Source organism: Notothenia rossii (assembly GCF_949606895.1).
Source record: "Notothenia rossii genome assembly, chromosome: 8".
Lineage (NCBI taxonomy): Eukaryota > Metazoa > Chordata > Actinopteri > Perciformes > Nototheniidae > Notothenia > Notothenia rossii.
The window spans coordinates 39283156-39308990 of record NC_136906.1 but is presented as its reverse complement, the minus strand read 5'-3'; the positions used below and the strand labels follow the sequence as shown (position 1 = coordinate 39308990).

At 40.1% G+C, this 25835-nt stretch overlaps 1 protein-coding gene across 10 annotated transcripts in view; it reads left to right on the top strand.

The window, feature by feature from the left end:
- The window catches only part of pdxdc1 (pyridoxal-dependent decarboxylase domain containing 1), a 127451-nt gene that overhangs the window by 25360 nt on the left and 76256 nt on the right, over positions 1–25835 (top strand). For 4 of the 10 annotated variants that reach the window (XR_013802022.1, XR_013802023.1, XM_079646588.1 and 1 more), the window contains 4 exons: positions 17728–17811; positions 18694–18843; positions 19110–19130; positions 19704–19893. Coding sequence is in view for 8 of the 10 variants with exons in the window: in XM_079646588.1 (XP_079502714.1) it covers positions 17728–17811; positions 18694–18843; positions 19110–19130; positions 19704–19893 (445 nt within the window). In the remaining 2 variants the exon portion in view is untranslated. The remainder of the gene's footprint in view (positions 1–17727; positions 17812–18693; positions 18844–19109; positions 19131–19703; positions 19894–25835) is intronic. The other 6 variants (XM_079646589.1, XM_079646594.1, XM_079646592.1 and 3 more) reach the window with 5 other exon arrangements.

Sequence of the window (25835 nt, the reverse complement as noted above, 5' to 3'; positions counted from 1 at the left end):
TGTTGTCTTTTGAATTGTTTGTCTAAAGTCAAGGATCTAGAACTGGTACTTGTAGTTTTAATGGTACAGTCTGGTTATTATGCTGTTTGGAGGAGGCCTCACAGGTAAGAGTACTAACTAGCTACCATCACATGTACCTTAGCTTGACTTAAATGTATTAAACATATAGTTAATTGATATCAAAATATAAATAACTGTCATGCAAACAATGTTTCAAATATTAATATGTTTAAAACATATTCACATTTGCTTTATTCCAGTGTTGAATTTAGCACAATTGCATACAAAGTCAAGGGATTTTAAGATTCTGAAGTCTTGGTTCTAAATAGAAAATAACATGGATAATTTACAAAGGCTTTAAAAACACAGCAGGAGCCCAAGACAATTATAAAACTTGGCATTATTTCAGTACAGTTCAATTGGTTTTATTTTCATGAACGGTTATTCAACTGTTGGTGCCAAAGCAGTAGGCTATAATATATTAATTACTGCTGTATAGACTACAACCACTACTTGTTTAGCTAGCATAAACTCAACAAAGCTAGCGTTAGCTGGCTAACTGACGTTATTTTGCCGCTAAACTGCACGATATAAAACGGTGGTCTTGATAGCGGATTTAATCCTCAATCACAATAATAATATTCAAAGTAATACTGGGGAAGTAATGGGCAAAACTTTCCATTGATTGACGCGCCATGTCAGCGGACTGGTAGCGACACGGACCGTTAGCCCCGCAGTCATCCGGTTCGACCTGACTATGGCTGTGACTGTGTGACTGACCCGAGCCTCGTCGTTTTGATAGCTCCGCCCCTTCGCTCCAACCCCCCTCCCTCCCTCCCCCACATCTACAGGTGAAAATTACTTTTGCGACACATTCATCGCAAGAAGTGTAGCAAAAGTCAAGGCCGCAGATTCGTCGATTTATACTGCCACAGAGCAGATTCGTGAAATTGTAATGACTGATTTGAGAGGCTGTAATAACCAAGTTGCAGTTGTAATAGAAAATATATTTTAAAAAGATATATTTTTCTGCAAGTGAACATTTCATCACTAAGTTCATTTTTTTTTCTACAAGCTACAAAACTTATTTTTTTCTTCTGTGACTTCAAATTTGGTTCACAGATACGTGGATATTTTAAACAAGTGTAAATGTATGCACACAAGCTCAGATTTTTTTTTTATGCAAGTGCTCACAACAGGTTTTACATAATCACATTTTGCACCATATCTACCTTCATAATAAAAGAGGTCAACAGAAAATACCTCAAAGAAACATGGCATCAACTTAACAGGTGTTAACAAACTGACCTCCGACAATGAAAAACCCAGGAACCTATATAGTGACTTGGCCAAAGCAAGTTGAAACCCAGGGATAATTATTAGTAACAGAATACACGAAGGACACTGACAAAACCCAAATCCCCCCTCCTTGCAGTATTTATGAGTCCTCAGTGCTCGACCACGCCCTTTGCTGAACCAGAAAGTAACCTCCCCCAATGGACATGTCAAGAGACAAAGAAAGTAATTAATACAAACAAATACTTGTGTTAGCTGTGCTAAAATGTTTGAAGTAATGTAAGATTGCCATCAAATAAAGAGTTTACCATTTAAAGCAAATATGTGGTGTTAATTGGCATGTTTTATTGCAGCTGCACTGAAGCAAAACTACTGAAGGTGAGGGTGCAGTGTAGTTGGTTTACCCTGTGTGGCTGTGGCCCACACACACACACACACACACACACATACAGATGGAGCGATTCATTTCGGACAGTTTGAAACGTGAGGGCCGTGATTGGTACGTGATCTGCCCTCGCTCAAGGGAAAACCTCCAGCTTGACTTGAGACCGCCCCCGTGATAGATAAATGTATTTATAATGAAGCCAGCTGCAATGGATCATTGATCCACCAGGAGGTGCAGTGGGGTTCCACACTGGAGCTCATGTGAAATAAAGTCAAATACAGTACGCTGGATGTACAGCGGAACTTTGTTAAGATCCATATGTCACGGATATCATACTCTGTGCTAAATAGGAGACATGTAATCATTTACAAAACATCAACATGTTGTTATTTAACAAAATAATTTTGTTATTCGAAAAAAATGAACGGGAGGAAATGCAGCCCGGCTCTCGATTTTTTTATCCTAATTTAATCATCATCTTCACCACGATCATTTATGTTTATGTTCGCCGAATTGACATGAAATCACTGACACATATGAATATACTGTATTCAACTTCATTAAAACGTTATTAACGTGCCTAAACTCAGTAATTCACCAAAAATATGTATATTTTAATGGAGTTTCGTCGGTCAATCAGGATCCCAAAGTGTAGCGGAGGGATCCTCATCTGGATGAAGGGTGTTATTTTCCCCATAAAGAACAAGTCGCTGCAAATTATCCCGCTTATTACATGGCCACATTCTCAACAAAGTAACGATATGACTCCCAATATTAATTGAAATTCTTTTATGGATTTAGAAAATGTTTTTATTGATTTAAAAAATAGTTGTATGTATTGATTTAAATTCACATGCATCCGCTAAGAAAAATAGTCCGTTGTTACAGTTTTTTAAACAGTCTGAATGAAACGGCAGCTCTCAGCTGTGTATTTACACAACTAATGGCCCATCAACCACAGCTCTCTCCCCCCCTCCCCCCCTGATCTTTCTTCTCCAGCAGCTAAATTAACAGTAGGTTACTCTGAGTGACCATAGACTGTATGTGACAAGCTTACAGTTAGTGACGTAACAACACCATAAAAGCTGGTGGGTTGAAAGCAATACGGGAGGTAAAAATAACTACAATAATTGTGACTTATTTATTGTGGCTTTTATGTTTTTAGGTATAACATTTTATGTAATTCAGGCTTATAGTTCACCCTTCTCTAAAAGCCTTCAACAATGACAATATTCATTGTAATTTAATAAATCCTTCCAACACACATTGTAAAAAATAGCCTCCTGTAAGTTAAGAAATCATTTCAATATGTACATCTTCTGATGTAACAACAATAACATTATAAATAGTAACATAGCTGAACATGGAATTGCACATTTAGCTTTGAGTTTTACTGACCTGAGATGTTTTTATTATATGAATTAAGGTGACTGAGGCTTTTTAACATACAGGGATGCAAACTCATCAGGTATGAAAAAGGTGACAAGGATCCGAGCCCCCGGCTCCCCCACCCCACGGAATGACAGAGGATTTTAGCAGTCAGAACAACTAAAGCAGCAGTGTTAATAATAACAGAAACGCCAAAGAGTCACATAATAGAGATATATAAAAGCATTTATTTCAAATTGGGGAACAGTCAGTTTATAATTTTGGCAGCACTGTTGAGCATTTTGAAAATGTATTTTCATGCCTCTGTGCAAGGCTTAAGTCTTTTTATCTTGATAGCCACATGGTGTAAAGTAACTAAGTTCATAAACTCAACAAGTACTATACTTGGGCACAATTTTGAGATACTTGTACTTTATTTAAGTATTTCAATGTTTTGCTACTTTGTTCTTCTACTCCACTACAGTTCAGAGGTACATGGTGTACTTTGACTCCACTACATGTATTTAATACCTTTTAGTTACTTCACAGATCTGGATTAATTAAGTGAAATATAATCAAGTGTTAAATCAGACTTTAGTTCCACCTGGAGTAAATCCACAAGCTACCCTGCAGTATACAAAGTCATTCAGACTAGCTGCACCTTTAGCAGCTTTGAGAACACTTTCATGATCAATCATTATAAAACATATCATATCTATTATTCTGAGATGGACCAATCTGCACTATGACTACTTTTACTGTCGCTACTTTCACTATATTTTTATGATAATACTTTTCTACTTTTACTTGAGGAACATTTTGAATGCAGGACTTTTACTGTAACAGAGTATTCCTACACTCTGGGACTATTACTTTACTCAAGTACAAGATCTGAGTACTTCTACTTTTACTCAAGTACAATATATAAAGTTATACCACCTCTGTTTATAGCCTATGAAAAAAACTATTAGAAATAGAAGGCTAAAGCTAACGTTAGCAGATAGTGACAATGTATGCTAGCTAGCTAGCTCAACGATTCCTTAAATAATATTGCCACAGAAAAACTTTTCAGTTCACATCACGCTCTGCCGCTCCGACAGGGAGCTGTGCTCTGAACACCTGAACGGCCCGTTCTAACAGCTGTTCACCAGCGTTCCAGTCTGTGCCACAGTGACTCCGGACGCACAGTTAATATTAACGAACGCACCCGTAGGTAATGTAGCTGCTGAAGCTAGACCATCATCTCGGAGCAGCAGAGCCTTATTATACATCCATGAGCAGAGCCGACAGGCAGGAAGACTCGTGCACACAGCTCGTACTTCATTATAATATATAAAAAAAGAACACCATGCGTGTCATGATGGCACATAACAGCTCACGGCCGCAGATTACTCCGGGTCCCAGCCCCCCCCATACCCCAAAAATATTTGTATTGCAGATCTACATGAATCACACAAACGACTTATTTTGGATTCAAAACGGCGAATTTCGCCGAAAGGTGACAAGTTTGCATCACTGAACATAGACAGAGCACAACTGAAACATAACATCTGAAACGATGTAACAACATAATACACTTGTGGGGATGCTTGGGATGTGAGGAGTGAGGGACACGGCTTAGAACGGGCGTGTTGCCTGGCAGGACAGGAGAGTGTGTGCACCAGTCTGCCTTGATCTATGAATTCATGTCCGTGACACTCACTGCTGCCCACAGCTGTTTTATAGAAGGAAATTCCTTCACTTCATGAAAGTGTTTTAACCACACACACCTCTACTACACACACGACGGGTGTTATTTTCCCCATAAGGAACAAGTCGCTGCAAATTATCCCGCTTATTACACGGCCAAATTCTCAACAAAGTAACGACATGACTCCCAATATTAATTGAAATGCTTTTATGGATTTAGATTTTTTTTTTATTGATTTAAAAAATAGTTGTATGTATTGATTTAAAAAATAGTTGTATGTATTGATTTAAATTGACATGCATCCGCTAAGAAAAATAGTCCGTTGTTACAGTTTTTTAAACAGTCTGAATGAAACGGCAGCTCTCAGCTGTGTATTTACACAATTAATGGCCCATCAACCACAGCTCTCTCCCCCCCTCCCCCCTTGATCTTTCTTCTCCAGCAGCTAAATTAACGGTAGGTTACTCTGAGTGACAAGCTTACAGTTAGACACAACACTGTCATTGCAAGTGACCCTCAGTTAGTTGACTTTTATGTTCAACTGCTAAATTCGTTACTGATAAAAAAAGGGCTTCTACTGTACCTAATTAACTTAACACTAGAACCGCCAGAGGTTTTTGTAGGCCTACCTAAACCCTGTCAAATCCCGCTATTAGAATGCAATTTTTAACAACATAGGGTGCTACATAACACACTTTCAGGAAAAGTCAGGGACTGGGAGACTTTAATATTTTATTGAAAAAAAGTTACATTGCACACACAAAACAACACATCACACAAATTGACCCGATTGGCGGTTCTAGTATTAAATAAACTCACTAATTAATGAAACCAGTTCAATACGCATTATTCTTATTCTTATCATTCTTTATGAGCGCAGAAATAGTCATAAAATCAGATCTATTTTTTAAATGAAATCTGACGGCAGGCAGTTAGCTCTGATCACCTATGACAAATGCGCCGCACCTAATCGCTGGCCATTCAGCCACAGACACTGTTCGAAATGGGGGGGAGCTAGGAGGAGCTTGGCTCCCCCGAAGAGGGAGGGAGCTCCCCTGAAGGCTGACTTTGAGATAAATAGGGGGAGCCCAAAACAGTCGTGCATATTTGTGTCACACAGATTAGAAATGTTGAGTTTCTGTAAATAACAGTTCTTGAAATAAATAATAGTTATTGTTCATTAAAGTTTCTGAATATTTGTTTTATATTTGTGAATATGTCTGGGTGTTGCCATCTGTATGTGGCGGCGCTGCATTCTTACTTACGTTGCTATGATTATGGCGGTGATGCCGGCGCGGTATTTGAAATGTTCATATTGATATTTTTTTAACTCTGGCTGTGTAATAAAAAAATATGGCAAAACGAAAACAGCCAAGCGTCACAGCTTTTGGATTCACAAGCAAAGAAGCGAAGGAGTCTAAAAATGACAACGTGAACGGAAAACAACTTTTAGTTGGCCGGCTGTAAGCGGCGTTAGGGTCGAGTTTGACAGCTCCACACCGAGGGAGAGGCCTGCCGATGCGGAGCCTGAAGAGGCTTCAACAACGGCCACATCCGCCGGCATAGTGACACCGTCTGTATTAGTAGAAGAGTGTTTTTATAGCAATTGATCGCATCCGCGCTGCTGCGCCAGTCAACAGAGCGTGCGTGTGACATATTTAGTAGCAGGATGTGCTCTGAAAAATAGGGCTCCCCGAAAGCAAATGGGTAATTCGAAAACTGACAGAGCTGCCTCTATACAAATCAAACTGTAGAAGGTGTGAAAGCACCTATTGTTTTAAATAATGGTCGGAATGTGACCTGTGAGCCTTCTGAATTACCGTGGGACAGCACATTCTAAACTAAAATGTTCAATCAATGAAGTAACATCTTATCTTAATAATATCTTCATATTAATAATAATAATAAATCATACAGTATGTGTCCGAAAGGGAGCAGGAGGAAGCAAACACAAAAATATACTGCATATTAAAGCAAACGATTGTAAAGGTTAAAGTATGAGCATAACAAATAAAGAAGTGTAATGTAAACATTTACATTATAATTATGATTATTTAATATATAAAGACTATATATTATTGAATTACAAGATTAGATATACTTTAGTTGATCTAAAATATTGATGTGTTAAAATGCTCTTCAAAACACAACTGAAAGTCCATGAAACTTGTCTTTCTGTATTTGTGAATGAAGCGCCATCTCCTGGTTAAAACCTGAAATTGAAAATCTGGCAACGCCCTCTTGGAAAATAGTGGGAGGGCTTAACATTCCTCTATACTGGTCTTTGGCTGGTGGTAGGCAGGAAGCTGTAAGCTGGAGTCCGAAATTCAGTGCTCCATCTGTACACACACACACACCATTTATTTTCGTATCTTTAGGACTTGTACTTGAAACAGAGTATTCCTACACTCTGGTACTCAGGTACGAGATCTGAATACCTCTGCACCAAAGTAATACTGTCACCAGAAACTTAGTCAAAGTCACACATTGTTATGAGGGGGCATGAAGGTGGAGAAGTGTGCAATGTTGGTTAACTAATGCCTGCTTCAAGCTGCTGTTATGACCTGGCTCAAAAGGCCACAACAAAGAGGAGACACACCATATCAACAGTTTAACAAAATATGTTTATTAAAGCAAGTCATTCAAATTAGCCAAATTAATTAAGTGCAAAACAAATGAAGCATGAAGTGTGGATGTCAGTGGTATCAGTAGTGTAAATGCAGGGTGAGGATTGCATGGACATGTGTGAGAGTGTTGAAGTGCACAAAGTGAAGCAACTGAGAACTCATAACATACTCAACCAGAACCAGGTGCCTGTAGGGGAAAGCAGAGGGAAGACAGAGAGGAGCAGAGAGGCTTTAAGTCGCTGCAGGGCACCAGACCCAGGTGCCCTGAGTTACTGCAATCAAGGTGGCTGGATGAAGCACAGCCACAGCCACAGCCTCTCAAGATGAACCCACAGGGGCATCATACTGCACACAAATAGTGAAAGTTCCTGTCTTGTCTTATTACATCAGCGGCCAGTGGCCCTGGGTTTCCTTTTAACATGGTCCTCAAACACACACTCAAAGGAAACTGTCCCTGAATGACTTTAAAACACAGTGCAATGTATATTGTTTTGCATTTATTGACATTACATTTAAAACAAAAGACAAGTTGTTGTCAGGCCAGTGGCTGAAGCTGGTCCTAATCCATTTATTCACTTGTCAAGGCAAGTGCAGCACACCAGTCTCTTCCAAAAAGCAGGCTGTCTGATGTTCTCTTTCTCGATCTAAAAATCAAAAAAATCAGTCGAGAAAGAAAAGGAAGCGAAGCAAGCAGAAGAGAAGTTCAACATTGATAACATTTGAAATCCTGTCTGGTCCGGTCGGGTCCACTCTATTCTTGTGTACTGTTTAACTTGTCTGACTGATTACAATGTAAGTGAATACCTACCTTTGAGAAGATACTGCAGAAGAAGCGGGAGAAGTCGACTCAGGGACCTCCAGTGTGTTGGCTGGCTCAGGGACCTCCAGTGTGTTGGCAGGCTCAGGGACCTCCAGTGTGTTGGCGGGCTCAGGGACCTCCAGTGTGCTGGGGGGCACAGGGACCTCCATTGTGCTGGGGGGCACAGGGACCTCCAGTGTGTTGGCAAGCTCAGGGACCTCCAGTGTGTTGGCAGGCTCAGGGACCTCCAGTGTGTTGGGGGGCTCTGGGACCTCCAGTGTGCTGGGGGGCACAGGGACCTCCAGTGTGTTGGCAGGCTGAGGGACCTCCAGTGTGTTGGGGGGGCTCAGGGACCTCCAGTGTGCTGGGGGGCACAGGGACCTCCAGTGTGTTAGCAGGCTAAGAGACCTCCAGTGTGTTGGGGGGGCTCTGGGACCTCCAGTGTGCTGGGGGGCCCAGGGACCTCAAGTGTGCTGGCAGGCTATGGGACCTCCAATGTGTTTGGGGGCTCAGGGACCTCCAGGGTCTTAGCAGAATCAGTGTAAAGCAGAGGCTTGTCAGTCTCCTCAAAATCATCCTCCTCTGTCTCCAGATTTTGTGGAAACAAGTAGCTGTGGCATACTGCAGATATCACCTTGTTCAGATTCAGATTCTGATCAAATTGTGTGATCATATCTGAGATGTCTGAATCACTGTCGAAACACCAAGTCTCTCCCATGCTGTCCTCGCTCATGGTTGAATCGGACCAAGATCGTCGAGATATGCAAGAGTCTGGTCAAGGACAGTAATGTGATCTGATGGGTCTGAGAATGAAGGAGAGATGGAGAGTCCTTCCATGTTCTCCTCTTCATTTCTCATCTTGTCTGAATGAGGAATCTTTGGAGATGTAAAACAGTGTTCTTGCTTGTTTTCATTTACTTATAAGCATCTGTGATTTTTGGAAAACATTTCACATGTACTCGTGGCGGCATGCATTTAATTTCTTCTAGTTGGATTAAGTCTACTTGTTGTGAATAAAGTTCACTAAGGACATATGATGTTTAGATAACTTTGTGATAAAAATGTATCAAAAAATGTCAATGGTGTGTGTGTGTTCACCCTTGTTCTTCCATATTAACTATGCCTTAGGCTACATCAACAAATATTTGCTGTTACATTGTTTGGTCAACTTTTCTTTTTGTCCTTAATCTCAACCTAAAACTCACTAAATGCTATTCGCACAATTTCCTTCACTGATTATTAGGGCTGTCAAGATAGCAGCGATAGCTAAATGGGTGGCGGTGGCTACAGCTTGCAGGACAATTAACATTGTGGAGGACGAGGGACTGTGTGATATAATTTGGATCGCATCCAACGTGTCGACTGCACATCACAGCGCATTATTTTGACCCTGGTGGGAACTTCAGTCTCATGCTGTGACTGTTATGAAGACAGAAGAGCGGCATTTCGCTGACAACTGTAAACAGGCCTGTCTGTTTTGAGCAACTGGCTCAGTGCAGAGAAGTAGAGAGAGAGGTTGGGAGAGTATGAGAGGCCGTCTAGCTCACAACTCATACTTGGTTTTACAAACAATATCAGAATCTCACATGTACACCACCAGACTCTTTCACACACAGCATCATACCGTCTTTAATGTACTGTCATTCCTTCCTTCATTTACTATCATACTATCATACATAAATAACTATTCTCTCACACACACAACAACATCTCTTAAACGCACCATCATACTCTCGTACACACACCACTATCGTCTTTCACAAACAACTATAATCTAATAGAACATTATAATAGTGTATGTGAAAGAGGATAGTATTATGTGTGTAATCGGTAAACAATGTATGTAAGACAGAATAATAACCTATGTAAGATGGAATAGTATTTCATGTTAATAACAATAGTCATATATGTAAAACAGAATAGCAGTGAATGAAAGGCCAAATAATAGCTTATATAAGAGACCTAGTTAATGTGAATGACTATAGGTATGTGTATCAAACAGAATGATAGGGTGTGTGCATAAGAATAGTTATGTGTGTGAAAGAGTATGATTGAAAAGGAAGTGAGTTTGATTGAAAAGGAAGTTGGACTAAATTCTCAGTTCCTGATTAGCTCTACGTTTTTTGTTTGACGGACACCGGTAGTAGACTGCTACTAATTTTCTCTATGCAACCTGGAGAGTAAAAGGGTCAAGTCCGTCAGAAAGCAATGATTGTAAGTGTAAGCCTAACACTGGCTGTGAGGATTAGTAACATGTATTGTGTTTATGTGATGACATTTGGAGATGTTTAAACTGCGTTCAAATGCGTTAGCATTCACGCTAGCATACACGCTAGCCATCCTAGCCTGTATACATGCTTATTGCACTGCTAGCATTAGCTATATTTACCTTGTTTACACTTAGCATTCCTATATGTTAATCTGTGTATGTTACACTTGCATGTATGAGATCATTAAGTGCCTTGTATCTTCTTTTTTTTATAGTTTCACTCCGTTTGAATGTCAGTAGACTGGAAATCAATAAAGGAGCATGGCTGCTCATTCCCTGGCTCTCAAAAGAGTTTGGCTAGCTGTTAAATCTATGTTCACACTGAGACAGGACAACACATAGAGAGAACAGTACACCTATTTTGTAAGTACATACAAGCAGGTCACACAGTATGATCACAAATAGATATTTTTTAGATCAAATATGATCTATTCTTATGTAACAAGACATGACACTATAAGTGTTATTTAAGTCTAAGTAACTCAAAATTAGGTACTACTGTCTTATTGAGCTCATATTGAGCAGAGCATATTAAGACCAAAATTCATACAACAACTTCCTTACTTGCAATAAATAAGCACTAATTAGAGGGTTATTGAGAAAAAACTCTCAACTAATGGCCTATTACTTGTATAATCTGGTCATGTAGAATAAGGCATTAATATTTTTTCTATAATGACTAATAAATAGCCAATATACTGCTAATATGCATGTTAATTATCAACTAGTTGATGGTGAATTTGTGTACCTTAATATAAAGTGTTACCAAAAGTTTTTATTGCAGCTCAAATGTAGCTAGCAGTGCTCTGAGCAGCTTCAGGCTTTGTTTTCAAGGCTGTAAACCAGTCAAGGAATGAATATTTAAACTGGCTTCCTGTTGGATCAACCTGACTTCCTTTTTAAAGTATGCTCTCTCACAACCAGTACAATGTCCTCTCACATAAACTGTCATAAGCTCTCAAAAACACAAGGGTTGCAGTCGAATAGTCCAACAATCAGCTCCTATCGTCTAACCCTATCGTCTATTGACTCTATTCCTTGACTCCTGTGTGAAACGTCACGGGGTTAAGGGATAGTGGATAGGAGAATTCAAAAGGATTTAGGAGAAGAGACTGCGGTGCTTTAGAAAATCCGACTGCACTTTCACTATCCAACGTGTTTATGATGCGCCAGCGGACGTCATAAATGTGCGTCTGCCGCTGTGGGGAAACTACAGTTTTCTATACAGCGGACTACAACATGGATGTTTAATAAGAACGAGGGACTACTGTAAACTCATCTAGAGACTCTGCACCGTGCTCTGATGCTCTTGCTTTATGCTTTATGAACGTGGACAACAGAGAAACATATTCTTGACCAAAGTTGGAATTGAAATAAAAAAGGAAAGTGAAACTTATGCTCGTCACCCTCTCCCTCCGGTCCACATTAATGCAAATGATCTCAATACATATTATTGTATGAAAAGATCTTAAAATAAATACAAATGTATTTATTATAAACGTTAGTCCTTAACATCTATCAGTGTGTATATCACCATTCAAACATATTTTAAAAGTTGAACAAACCCCACACAGCTCAGTGAAATGTTGACTTTATTTGATCATTTCAGTAAAAACTAACATTCATATTTCTCTTTTTGATTATAATACTGATGAACGTTTAAAAAAAAGCACTTTGGCAACTTACCACATACGTTTTAAAATGCTTAATAAGCACCGTAACTTTTCCGTGAACGGCCGAATGTTGTGTGACGGCAAATGCTGTGGCCGCAAGGCATTGTGGGACAGCATTTTCTCCTCTCCTTTCGGTAAGGGAGGTCCAGTGGTTCCTAAGCTAAAGGAGGTTATAAAGGAAGTTTGAAACCGCCTTTCCTATCATCCAGAGAATTCAAACGGCTCTTATCATGGCTGCCACTGAGGTACTTCCGGGTCATTTCACTCCGTTATGGTTCCTGAGAGAAACTGACTATTCGACCGCAACCCTGCATTGCCTTTCACATACACTATCATTCTCTCTCACACACACTATACCCTCATACATACTACTATTCCTCTCTCACATACACTATCATCCTTTCTCACACACAAAGTTTTCGATCTTGCATACACTACTAGAGTATTATATTGTAGTATGATGTTGCATGTAAGTGGGAATGATAGTGTTTCTAAGAAAATACAGTTTGGTATGTAAGTAAGTTTGATTTATGGCCCAGACAAAAGTGTGTGTGAAAGAGAGTATGATTGTGCGTGTAAAAGTGTTTAGCTATATGTATAAAAGAGTTTAATGGTGTATGTGTGAGATTCTGATATTGTTTGTAAGACCAAGTATGAGTTGTGAGCTAGAATGCCTCTCATAGGAGAGAGTGTAATGGCGCATTTCCACTACAGCGCGGAGCTCGCTTTAAACCGTTTTTGGTTGTGTTTCCACTTGGCGTAGTTCCGGCTAGCGGGTACTATTTCACAGTTTTCTGGCCCCATAAAATCGAGGTTATTTCCGGGCCAACTACCAGGCTGAGTCCGGCTGAGTATGCTAAACTAGTGAGAGAATCGCTGGCAAGGGAGCTACAACTATAACAAAATGAACATATTTGACCGTGATTTAATTGTAATACACGTTTCAAAATGATGCCGAAGTAACAACATACTGATACCGGATAGTAAAAACCATGAATTAATGCTTTGACAAGTCTACAGACAGAACGCAGACGAAAAACCTTTTAAAAAGAGTGTTTTCTGAATGGAGATCGGCTAAGCTAACGCAGTATATGCTCCAACCGTCCACACTCACAACAACGGCCTATACAGACATAAATAAAGCAGCGACTGTATTCGCCATGACACAGACAGTCTGTGGTTTGTACTTCTTTAACGGCTGATGTTGGTTTTCTGTGGTTCTCATTGAAGATGACGTCACGGCTCCGCCTACACTGCGTTACTATAGTTACTGCCCCAGCTACTAAACTGTAATGGAAATGCAGCATAAAGTGAGCCAGTCCTAACAAGGCCTAACGAGGCCTAGCCATACCGAGCGAGGCCCTGTAGTGGAAATGCGCCATAAGAGAGAGAGAGGTTCCAGGTTGTTGTATTAAAAATATTCAGGAGAATCTTTGTCATTGTTCCAATGATAATAAACAAACATTTGCATAAAGCATATTTGTCCACTCATATATTGATAAGATTATTAAAAACTTGAAAAATATTCCTCTAAGGTACATTTAGAACAGATAAAAAATGTGCGATTAATTTGTGATTAATCGCGATTAACTATGGACATCATGCGATTAAATATTTTAATCGACTGACAGCCCTACTGATTATGTCTCTTTAAAGTGCCTTTACCTACCTGCCTGTTTTCAGGCATTTTCAGTTTGGTTGACTTTGTCTTTCTTTTCTCTTATTATGAGCAGAAAGCTTCACACTGAGAAAACCCACACACAGAAAGTGTGTGGGTTTTCTCAGTGTGAAGGTTCTAATTCAGTGTCTGTGGTTTTATGAAGTGTTCACTGTGGAGAGTAAAGGGAACCTGTCTCAAACGACTGTGATAGACCTGAGATAGAACTCTCTCTGTTGTAAAACTTCTAGAACTACAGAATGTATGGATGTCATTCCAATCCATGTGTTACCAATAGCAACTCCACTCAAAAATGCACAGTCCCTCCCCTTCTCACAAGTTATAATAATATTGATATGAATAAGCATTCAGCTGTTTAGTTCACGTATGGTGTAATAACAACATCTGTGATTTGATTTCCAGATGTCATTCCCTCTCTTTCATAGCAACGATTCCTGTCCATCTCCTCTGTGAAGTTAAAAACTGTATTTTGTCATTTGATTTAGATAGCAGGTTCAAACATTTTTAGACAAAAAAGAGAGACATAATTGGAACAATTAAAAAGTGTTAACAATACATGACAAACGTTTATTAGCCACACTGCACAAATTAGTTTTCCTTTCACGTCTCCTGGGATAGTCCAAAGCTTCATAACCTAAGATGCAACATAAATAAGCTATCCTAACTTACCTATGATAATCTTTATTATCGTTATGAACCTTTTCTAAAGCTGTTCATTTTTCCTGAAGAATCTCCTGTTCCTTCTTGAATTCTCAATTTAGAAACCATCAGGCGGCCTGTCAGATCAAAGCGACATAAAGAGGTTATCCTTACGCTTTTCATCAAAAACACTCTGATTTTCTGCAGGTCCAGAAGTTCCTTTGGGCAAGTACACTGAAACACTTAAAAAAAAGATACCTACAGAAAAATTGAAATGACACACACAAACACACACACACACACACACCATGTATACATCACTTCAGGGGACATTACATTGACTTACATGCATTTCCTGGAGACTTATCCTAACCATAACCAACACATGCCTTTTCCTAACCCTTAACCTTACCCTAACCCAGGGGTCTGCAACCTTTTTGACCAAAAGAGCCATTTTGCTCCTTTTTCCCAAAACATTTTTTGTCTGGAGCCGCAAAACATATTTCATAGCTTGATAGCTAATGAAGTTGTATTTATTGTTATATCAGACAAAAACTACAGTTTTTTTGCATTTATTAGGCTATTTATTACATTATATACAACTGTTAACCTCTAATAAGAAACAAAGAACTCCTATAAGGAGAATTACAAATAATACACAGGCCTACTTTAAAATAAATTAAACACAGCACTTGGGGAGTCCTCTGCACATTTGAAGGAAAAAAAAAAATTATTAAAATGAGCCCACTTTGAAATAAATAAAACATATAGCTGCACCCTAAAAAGAGTTAAAGGTAGGGTAGGTAAGAATGGAGAAACCAGCTCGAGTGCGCTAGAATTTGAAAATACACAACCGGAAAAAATCTGCCACTTCCTTACAGAGTCCGTCCTCCAACACACACGAACGCGCACATGACCAATGAGGGCACGAGATAAGTTTGTGCACAGATGGAACAGAGATGGAAGGCTGACAGGCAGGTAGGCCATCCAGTTATTTTAGCCGGGCCGGCTAAAATGATTGGTCGTGCTTTTTACAGCGCTACGGCTTCCAGAGATTAATTTGTGTATGTATTTATTGTCAAAGCATTTAATATACTCATTGCTATCGGTACGTTTAGAGCATTCCATGGAATATAACAAAAAGTTTTTTCTGAAATAAATTACATACCACATTGAATTATGACTGAAGATCGTCAGCTGTCTTCCTCTCCCGTGTTGTTCCTCGATGCGTAAAGGCTGCAGCACCTTTGACAACTTCTCTCTACATATCAAACATACCGGTAAACCAGCATCGTTTGCTGTGAAAGCATATAACTCTGTCCACACAGAATTAAATCCTGTGTTCCTCCGGTACTTTTCTTTGATTTATCCATAGTTCGCTCATCGAGCCGGGGGTCCCCGCGCGAGCGCCTCCGAGAAAAGGCGCTTGCGCGGGACCGTAGCAGGATGTGACGCATATTTTAGTTGACCTAATTAAAACCGTTTTTTTTTTTTAATTTATGTGTCACAGTATCACCTCAAAATACAAGATACGAAACATTTTCAACCGTGCAACAAAATATAAATAGTCCTACAAATACTTTTATTTTATTTTCTTGTTATTTTTGTCTAAGCTCAAGGGAGCCAGAGCAGAGAGCTTAAAGGTCCGCATGCGGCCCGTGGGCCGCGGGTTGCCGACCCCTGCCCTAACCCTAACCCTAACCAAGTCTTCACCCTAAAATGAATGATTCCCCTCATGTGGACCTCCATTTTCTCCCCATAAGGGAGGCGAGTCCCCACACGTGACTGTGTAAACAGATTTAGGTCCCCACAAGTATAGTAATGCTAGGACACACACACACACACACACACACACACACACACACACACACACACACACACACTCTCTCTATTACTCCCTCTTTGATAAAAGATGATACAATTATGAAAAGATAAAAACAGAGAGCTCAGCAGTTTTTATTTATAAGGAAGCAGGTTTTTTCTCACTTTGAAAAGTAATGCATTAATTATTTCATATTACAAAACGTGTTGGTCTAACAGTGGATTTCATTGAACTTACAATATAATTCAACGGAAACTTTCATCTGCATCACATTTTGTTACTACAATTCAAAGCACCATTAGCATTTCACTCTGTCACATCGGGGTCAGCAATGTTTACAGGACTAAATCTCCTGCTCATTATTTAAAGGAGAGGTGTCATGGCCATTTCCACTGATCATAATTCCAATGTTGAGGTATACTAAAATAGAAAAATACTGTGCAATTTTCCAAACTCACATTGGTTTCGCATACAGCATCTCTGTAAAGTATGTGTATTCAGCAGTATTCACTTTCTCCACTACACGGCTCGCTGCAGCCCCAACAATAAGTGTGGCTTGATATTGAGTAAGAAAAAGGTTTATAGTTTGATAAACGCTGTGAGAATGGGTCTGCAGAGAGAATTTCGTGCGATCCCAACTGTCTGTTATCAGCCTGCAGCAGGGAGCAGAAATCAGCAGGGCTGCTTGCACTGAGTGTGTGTATGGATTGGTCAATTTGGACCAATCAGCGGGGGCTTAACATAACGGCTCCGCGGACGTAACGTAACGGCTCCACGGATTGGCCCATTTAGTTCCGGGTACGTGCTTACGAAAGCACGTACCCGGAACTAAATGGACCCGTACCCGGAAGAATCAAATGACGATGACGTCATGATGACGTTTCACCAACGAGGCGTTTTGGGGGTGTACTTTGAGGGTTTTGACTCTGCACACCGTTTACATGCAGAAAGACCTTCATAACACACAAGGGGACGGGTAATAACCGGAAAAGCATGACATGTGGCCTTTAAAGCAGTGTTTCTCAACGTCTTTTGAGCCACAGTAAATGTTTTACATTTCAAAAAATCCTGCGGCACTCCAACAGCCCCAAAATGTTTGGAACAATCAACCTGGCGATCTCTCACAGCACAGTAGTTGAAAATCACTGATTTAAAGGATGTATCACATTTAGTGAGAGTAGACTGCTGGCTGCAACGCTATGAACTGGTGAGGGTTTGTCAGTAATCTGGGACATTTTAAAACTGTTAAACAGTACATTAAATCTAATAAAACGAACTAACTAACAGTAGATCTGAGAATCGGAAGCTCTCTTGGCAGTTTAAAGCTTACTGAGCTTCTCTGCTCATTTGAATGGGTACATTGAATAAGAGGGGACACAATCAATGCACATTTTATACAAAGTGAGGATAAAGCATGGAACTGTTTTGTTTTGAGAAAGTTACAGAAGCTTATAACTTGTTTCTTTGGGTCTCCTGTGCAGGGGTCAGGATGTTGCCACTGTGCTGCACCTAGTTCACAACCTCCTTCATGATGAGGAGGAGGATGAGGACAAGCCAAGCCAACCGTAAGCACAACTGAGAAATATCATAGTACTGTCAGTGGAAACAAGGAAGGAAATGCTGGGAGGAAAACTGTTAAAACTATAAATATTCAAGATGTAATGGTTTTATTGTCATTTCCACAATAGCTAGAGTGTAATTGATGGCAATACACATCTGGAGGACTGGTTGTCAACGGTTCAACATACAATATACCTTAAACATTAAAGAAGAAAACACGAAAATATTGCAAGAAACACAATGATGAAGTAAACGACAGGAATAAGTAAATAGGTAAAAGAGAATAAGATTAACAGAAAGTACACAAATACTGTATAGTAAAATAAAAATATAGTTTTTGGTAATAACTTGAGTATGTGGACTAAACCAGTGTTTCTCAAACTTTTTCATACCAAGGACCACTTAACCAATAAAAAAACACTCACGGAACACCTAACTCCACAGATATCCAAAATCACATCGTTTTTCTAGGACAGATCACAAATCGCCTGAAAATGGTACAAACAAGTGGTAAAATGTGTGATGAAGGTGTTGCACTGGGCTATATCAGGCAATCAAAAGTGAAACTTAAGCTCGCTCCATTGCGGAGATATTCCCGTGAGAGTGCGGAAAACTTAAATTAATTTATTTCAAATATGAAATGTTACCAATATACTCACAAACCACTAGGGGGCGCTCACGGACCACCAGTGGTCCGCGGAACACACTTTGACAAGCACTGGACTAAACACATGAATTAGCTATAAACAAATGAAGGTGAAGACACTTCTCAGAGGTGAAGGTTTATCTGAAAGCAGAGATCACACTCCTTATTTCCACACGTTATGATCAGAGGGATTAGACAGCTGTCAGTATGGGGTCATAACGCCGCTCTGCGATGTCTCCAGCAGGATGCAGAATGTTGGGGAGCAGGGTCACATGGCCCTGCTGGGTCACAGCCTGTCCGCCTACATCTCTGTGCTGGACAGAGAGAGACTGAGGAAGCTGACCACCCGCATTCTGTCCGACACCACGCTGTGGCTCTGCAGACTCTTCAGGTACGCCTGCTGTGGATGGAAAACACACTTACGTTTTGTTCGGGTTGTGTTGATTATTACAAAGTAAAAAAAGCAGCAGCACAGTGTGTTTCTATCACAGCCATTGTAGATTGGTGAGCAATGAATCCTAAAACCCAGAAATGAGTTAGCATTTTACCACTTCCCGTTCCCTCCTCTCAATGACAACGATTTGTGAACGTGTCTTTGGTTAGAAGCCTAAAATCAGATCTTTGGTTAACACAAGCTGTTTGTGTTTTGTTTTGCAGAATACAATCACTATCCCACTGGTGAATGAATGAAGGTTCCATATCTCGTAAAAATTGTGTCCAAATGAGACTACTAAAAGTTCTCACACCAAACATTAGCCGCCTTTAGCTTAGCGATGGTGACGTGAAGTTGTGAAATGTGTGATGTACTTTCTTTTGAATTTAACATTAGTGCTTAACCTCTGGTGATGAATTTATGTTTCAAAATCCTCAAGTGGTGTTAATAACAACAAACGTGTGAGTATCATAAACTTTTTAACCAAAGATTTTATTTCCTTCAATATTCCAAAATCCATTATATTATCACTGCACCGCTCTATAAAGTCCTCACACACACATGGCCGATACCAACAAGATAACGAATGATATTATATTTTAAAAAGAAGATCATAACCTGTAGTTAATGAGGTGGAGAAAGGTTAAGTTGTTAAGATTAATATCCAAAAGCTTGGACCTAACCATATCTCACTGACATCACGGTTATCAACACAAAAAATGCAAACTCTTCAAATGTTCATTTATGTTTCTAGCAAACTTGATCAAAAACTTCCTCTGTTAATTTCTGCTTATGTACTAATTCAATGTGTCCCTCAGCTATGAGAACGGCTCCGCCTACTTCCACGAGGATGACAGGGACGGCCTGGTGAAAGTGTGTCGGCTGGTCATCAACGCCCGCTATGAAGAGTATTCCTCTGAGGGATATGCAGTCCTCAGCTCCAAACAGCCAGTCATCTACCAGAGCGCCTCCGGGAGGCCCGGCCTGGGCCAGCATCTGTGCAGCCAGGTAGGGGGGGTGATTCAAGCCCCTGTGTGCCAGAATGGCATGTGAATATATCATGTTGGAGAGACCTATACTATCGCTTGGATCTGAAATAAAATATTCAAATTTTCGGGGCTTAAAAAGCTAGCGGTGCAAATAACAAAGTCAATCAAAAATATTGAGAACATTATGTTGCTCTTTTGGACAACATAACAATATTCTGCCAAAAGCAGACACACACTTTTATATGATATTACATTACATTACATTGCATTTAGCTGACCCTTTTCTCAAAAGCGACTTACAATAAGTGCATTCGACCAGGAAGATATAAACATGAAGAAAACAGAATCATATACAGTGGGGCAAAAAAGTATTTAGTCAGCCACCAATTGTGCAAGTTCTCCCACTTAAAAAGATGAGAGAGGCCTGTAATTTTCATCCTAGGTATACCTCAACTATGAGAGACAAAATGAGAAAAAAAAAATCCAGAAAATGACATTGGCTGATTTTTAAAGAATTTATTTGCAAATTATGGTGGAAAATAAGTATTTGGTCAATAACAAAAGTTCATCTCAATACTTTGTTATATACCCTTTGTTGGCAATGACAGAGGTCAAACGTTTTCTGTAAGTCTTCACAAGGTTTTCACACACTGTTGCTGGTATTTTGGCCCATTCCTCCATGTAGATCTCCTCTAAAGCAGTGATGTTTTGGGGCTGTCGCTGGGCAACACGGACTTTCAACTCCCTGCAAAGATTTTCTATGGGGTTGAGATCTGGAGACTGGCTAGGCCACTCCAGGACCTTGAAATGCTTCTTACGAAGCCACTCCTTCGTTGCCCGGGCGGTGTGTTGGGGATCATTGTCATGCTGAAAGACCCAGCCACGTTTCATCTTCAATGCCCTTGCTGATGGAAGGAGGTTGTCACTCAAAATCTCACGATACATGGCCCCATTCATTATTTCCTTTACACGGATCAGTCGTCCTGGTCCCTTTGCAGAAAAACAGCCCCAAAGCATGATGTTTCCACCCCCATGTTTCACAGTTGGTATGATGTTCTTTGGATGCATCTCAGCATTCTTTCTCCTCCAAACACGTCTAGTTGAGTTTTTACCAAAAAGTTCTATTTTGGTTTCATCTGACCATATGACATTCTCCCAATCCTCTTCTGGATCATCTAATGCTCTCTAGCAAACTTCAGACGGGCCTGGACATGTACTGGCTTAAGCAGGGGGACACGTCTGGCACTGCAGGATTTGAGTCCCTGGCGGCGTAGTGTGTTACTGATGGTAGCCTTTGTTACTTTGGTCCCAGCTCTCTGCAGGTCATTGACTAGGTTCCCCCGTGTGGTTCGGGGATTTTTGCTCACCGTTCTTGGGATCATTTTGACCCCACGGGGTGAGATCTTGCGTGGAGCCCCAGATCGAGGGAGATTATCAGTGGTCTTGTATGTCTTCCATTTTCTAATAATTGCTCCCACAGTTGATTTCTTCACACCAAGCTGCTTACCTATTGCAGATTCAGTCTTCCCAGCCTGGTGCAGGTCTACAATTTTGTTTCTGGTGTCCTTTGACAGCTCTTTGGTCTTGGCCATAGTGGAGTTTGGAATGTGACTGTTTGAGGTTGTGGACAGGTGTCTTTTATACTGATAACGAGTTCAAACAGGTGCCATTAATACAGTTAACAAGTGGAGGACAGAGGAGGCTCTTAAAGAATAAGTTACAGGTCTGTGAGAGCCAGAAATCTTTTTTGTTTGTAGGTGACCAAATACTTTGGTAAAAACTCAACTAGACGTGTTTGGAGGAGAAAGAATGCTGAGTTGCATCCAAAGAACACCATACCTACTGTGAAACATGGGAGTGGAAACATCATGCTTTGGGGCTGTTTTTCTGCAAAGGGACCAGGACGACTGATCCGTGTAAAGGAAAGAATGAATGGGGCCATGTATCGTGAGATTTTGAGTGACAACCTCCTTCCATCAGCAAGGGCATTGAAGATGAAACGTGGCTGGGTCTTTCAGCATGACAATGATCCCAAACACACCAACCGGGCAACGAAGGAGTGGCTTCATAAGAAGCATTTCAAGGTCCTGGAGTGGCCTAGCCAGTCTCCAGATCTCAACCCCATAAAAAATCTTTGGAGGGAGTTGAAAGTCTGTGTTGCCCAGCGACAACCCCAAAACATCAGTGCTCTAGAGGAGATCTGCATGGAGGAATGGGCCAAAATACCAGCAACAGTGTGTGAAAACCTTGTGAAGACTGACAGAAAACGTTTGACCTCTGTCATTGCCAACAAAGGGTATATAACAAAGTATTGAGATGAACTTTTGTTATTGACCAAATACTTATTTTCCACCATAATTTGCAAATAAATTCTTTAAAAATCAGACCATGTGATTTTCTGGATTTTTTTTTTTCTTCTCATTTTGTCTCTCATAGTTGAGGTATACCTAGGATGAAAATTACAGGCCTCACTCATCTTTTTAAGTGGGAGAACTTGCACAATTGGTGGCTGACTAAATACTTTTTTGCCCCACTGTAAGTGCTTTATTAGTAATTTTATTGCTCGAAGTGGAGTCGAAAGAGATGTGTTTTTTATGGAAGCAAACAAGAGACAGAATTCTTTGATTTTTATTAGACACCAAATTTATAGCATTGAAAATAATTACTTTGAAAATCATGTATCTGAATTTTTTTGCTCCGAATTTACCTATGTGAAATAAAAATGTAAAAATTCAACTTAAAACAAATTGAATGTTCAAATTTAGATCCCAAAAATTCAAGTGAAAGAAATTTGAATGCACAATTTCGGTGTATAAAATGTGATGTCCAAAATTGCGATGCAGCATCATCCGGGCTACTCAGACAGGTTAAGCAATCGAGCCCACATGCAATCAAACCGACTTCTGGCCTATCAGAGCATGGCTTTGTCAGTCATGTGATCACAACAACCCGGGAGAAAAATGACGGAGAACTGTGGGGCTCGGGTAAGTAGTCAGTTTGTGCTCTTTATTTTACAAGCAGTGAGGGCTCGACAGCATTTGTATCTTACATTAGCTAGCTAAATGAGTGAAGTAGCCTTGTGCCTTGCTGTTAGCAAGCTCCGTAGTTATCATTAATTGAAGTGAATCACAACGTTACCGTGTCCTTTTGTGTGTGTGTGTGTGTGGGGGGGGACGGTTTGATAAGTCAAGTAGACCATGCTACACTATACAAATACTCTCTTACAAAAGCCCTGCATTTAAACATGTTATTGTTACTTTCGTAAAAGTATGCTAGTATAATTAAGAAAGTGTTGTTAAAGTATTTAAAGTAGACACAAGTTATATTATTATATTATATCATTTGTTTTATTGTTATTACCGATGCAAGAGTTGACTTAACTGTTGTAGTTGGAGCTCATTTTGAACAATGAGCTAACTAATGATTACTTTCATAATGGTTTAATGTGCTGACTATTTTCTACACTAATACATGAAGGTCTGGTTTGTTCAAACTCTAAAAATAGTAGGACATGCTGTCATAATTACCCAGAGTCCGACGTGACACCTTTACAATGTTAAAGCTGTTAGATAAATGTAGTGATGTAAAAACTAAAATATTCAAGATAGTATAGTGGAAAAGAGATAATGTTTTAAAAATGTGTTACTAAAACAAAATCTCTTGTTTTGGACTGACAGTAATGATTCAAGATATAGTAGATAAATACACACATCAATCTGTGTGCATTTGTTGTGCATTTGTTGTGGATGGAACACAACAAATGGTGCTCTCACCTGTGATGCCTCCTCCACACATTATAACCAGACTGTATCATTCAAACTATAAGTAACAGTTCTAGCGACTTGACTTTAGACAAACAATTCAAAAGACAAAATCAACACAATTTATTGAAAGACCAATCTTTATTTTACGGTGCCTCTCCTTTTTGTTTTTATTATTAAACCCTGTCAATCTAAAAAACTGAGCAACTCAACAGTTAACTTTATATTTCTAATTGTCCAAAGCATTTATTACACTATTTTTTCCCCTCTCATATTCACAGGATGGATGATTAGAGACTTTGGGGGAAACCTCAGCTTTATGAACCTCATGTCTGTTGGTTTGACCAGAGAGGGCTGAGGGTCTTTCCCTGCGAGGAGGACCAGGCCTGAGGGAGGGGGACCAGGCCTGATGGAGGAGGACCAGGCCTGATGGAGGAGGACCTGCACCAGCTGCACCTACAGAACCTAGCCCATGCTGGGCATAGCTGTTACCACCTGCACAGGCCTAGCCTGTCACTTTATTTGACAAAATGTGTTTACTTAATCAATTAACAGATTAACATTTAGTGTAACTTACGTATATTATTTCGTTTTTATTTTAAAAAGAAATGGTGATGGTTCATGCTTGATAACTTTTAGTTCACATTTCAATAAATTGTATTTGCACTCCTTTTGTCCGTTATTCTTAGTGAAAATGTTCAATTACACATTCACATCTGACTGAAGATTGGCACCATTTATTTGTGATGTTGCAAACTCTGCGGTACAAGGCACAAGTGATGTGAAGTTCATAAAGTGAGGCAAATGCATTTGATCAGCTGACTTTTTTTTTTTGCCAAACTTTATAGGCCTGACAATAATCACACTGTCTCTGAGGTGCAACGTAAAACACAAAACAACACAACAATTAAGTTCCTGTTAGACGACAAAACTATTCAGTGTGCACATATCAGACCCGGGCCGGGGGGCGGGGCCACATGACCGGGCCCTTTAAACCCAATAAAGCTTGACAAAAATATCGGGAGTCCGGGGTGGTAATCTGACGCTCGTGCGTAAAAAGTCGCTCAGTCAGTAAGATTACAATTTAAAACAATGTTTGAAAGAAAAGTAACTAAAGAAAAGGTCTAATATTTAAGATCTCGTTTCTGCAAAGGGTATAGAAACGAAATATATATCAGAGATAATAATGATATAACATGACATAAAGTCCAACAAACCACAAGGACAACGAAAACATAGCCTAATAAAATGACTATATTTCTGACACACCATTCACCATGGACAGCCAGCCGCCACCATGAGAGCACAGCAGTGTAAAATTGGCACGGCGGCCCATACATTCACGTACAAGTAGGCTACTTTACAAATTAAATTGGAAGTGTACTCACCACTACTTGAAGGGCACTCGGCGAGCCTTGCGCTCCGCGAACTCCTCCACAATCCGCTGTATGTCCAATTTTTTGGCTCGGTCACTTTCGATGGACAGCAAGGCCAGTCCACTCAGTCTCTCCTGCCCCATCCTGCTCCTCAAATAATTTTTGATGAGTTTTAATTTGGAGAAAGAGCGCTCGGCGGTTGCCACGGTGACAGGAAGAGTCAGAAATAAGATGAAGGCTGTGCAAACCTCACTGAATGTAGATGTTACTGCTGGGTTGTAAACAATGAGCATTTTTACCAGATCCGCGACAGATTTTAGTTTTTGTATTTGGTTCCTGAAACAGGTTCTGAAAGAAAGCAGCTGGCCAGGGAAGCTGGCGGCGATGTCCCGACTGTAGTGCTCTCTAAGCCGCTGGGCAGCTTGGTGTAAATCCTCATCCTTTGCTTGTAGTAGTGTGTTGGGGTGAATTGCCTCAAACATGTTCACAGTTGCATTTAAGCTGGTGAATCTTTGGGACAGTTGCTGGATGATTATATCGAGACTTGCATTGAAAACGGTCACCTGAAAGTTGCTCTCTGCGTCAGTGAGGCGGCTGTCTTCAGAAAGTTCATCAAAGTGTCTCTTAACTTTCCTGGCCCTGTTTGTTTCAAACTGTGTTTGACTTCCCCATTTAGTAGCCAGGGCAAGAGTGGCGGACTTCGCCTCATCAAATTGTCCCCTATACTCCACCAAAACACTGATGGCATTTTGCAGTAGAGTAGATGCTTTGAGAATATCCGCGTCTTTTGCTTGCAGTAACTGTGAAGCACAATTTATGCTTTC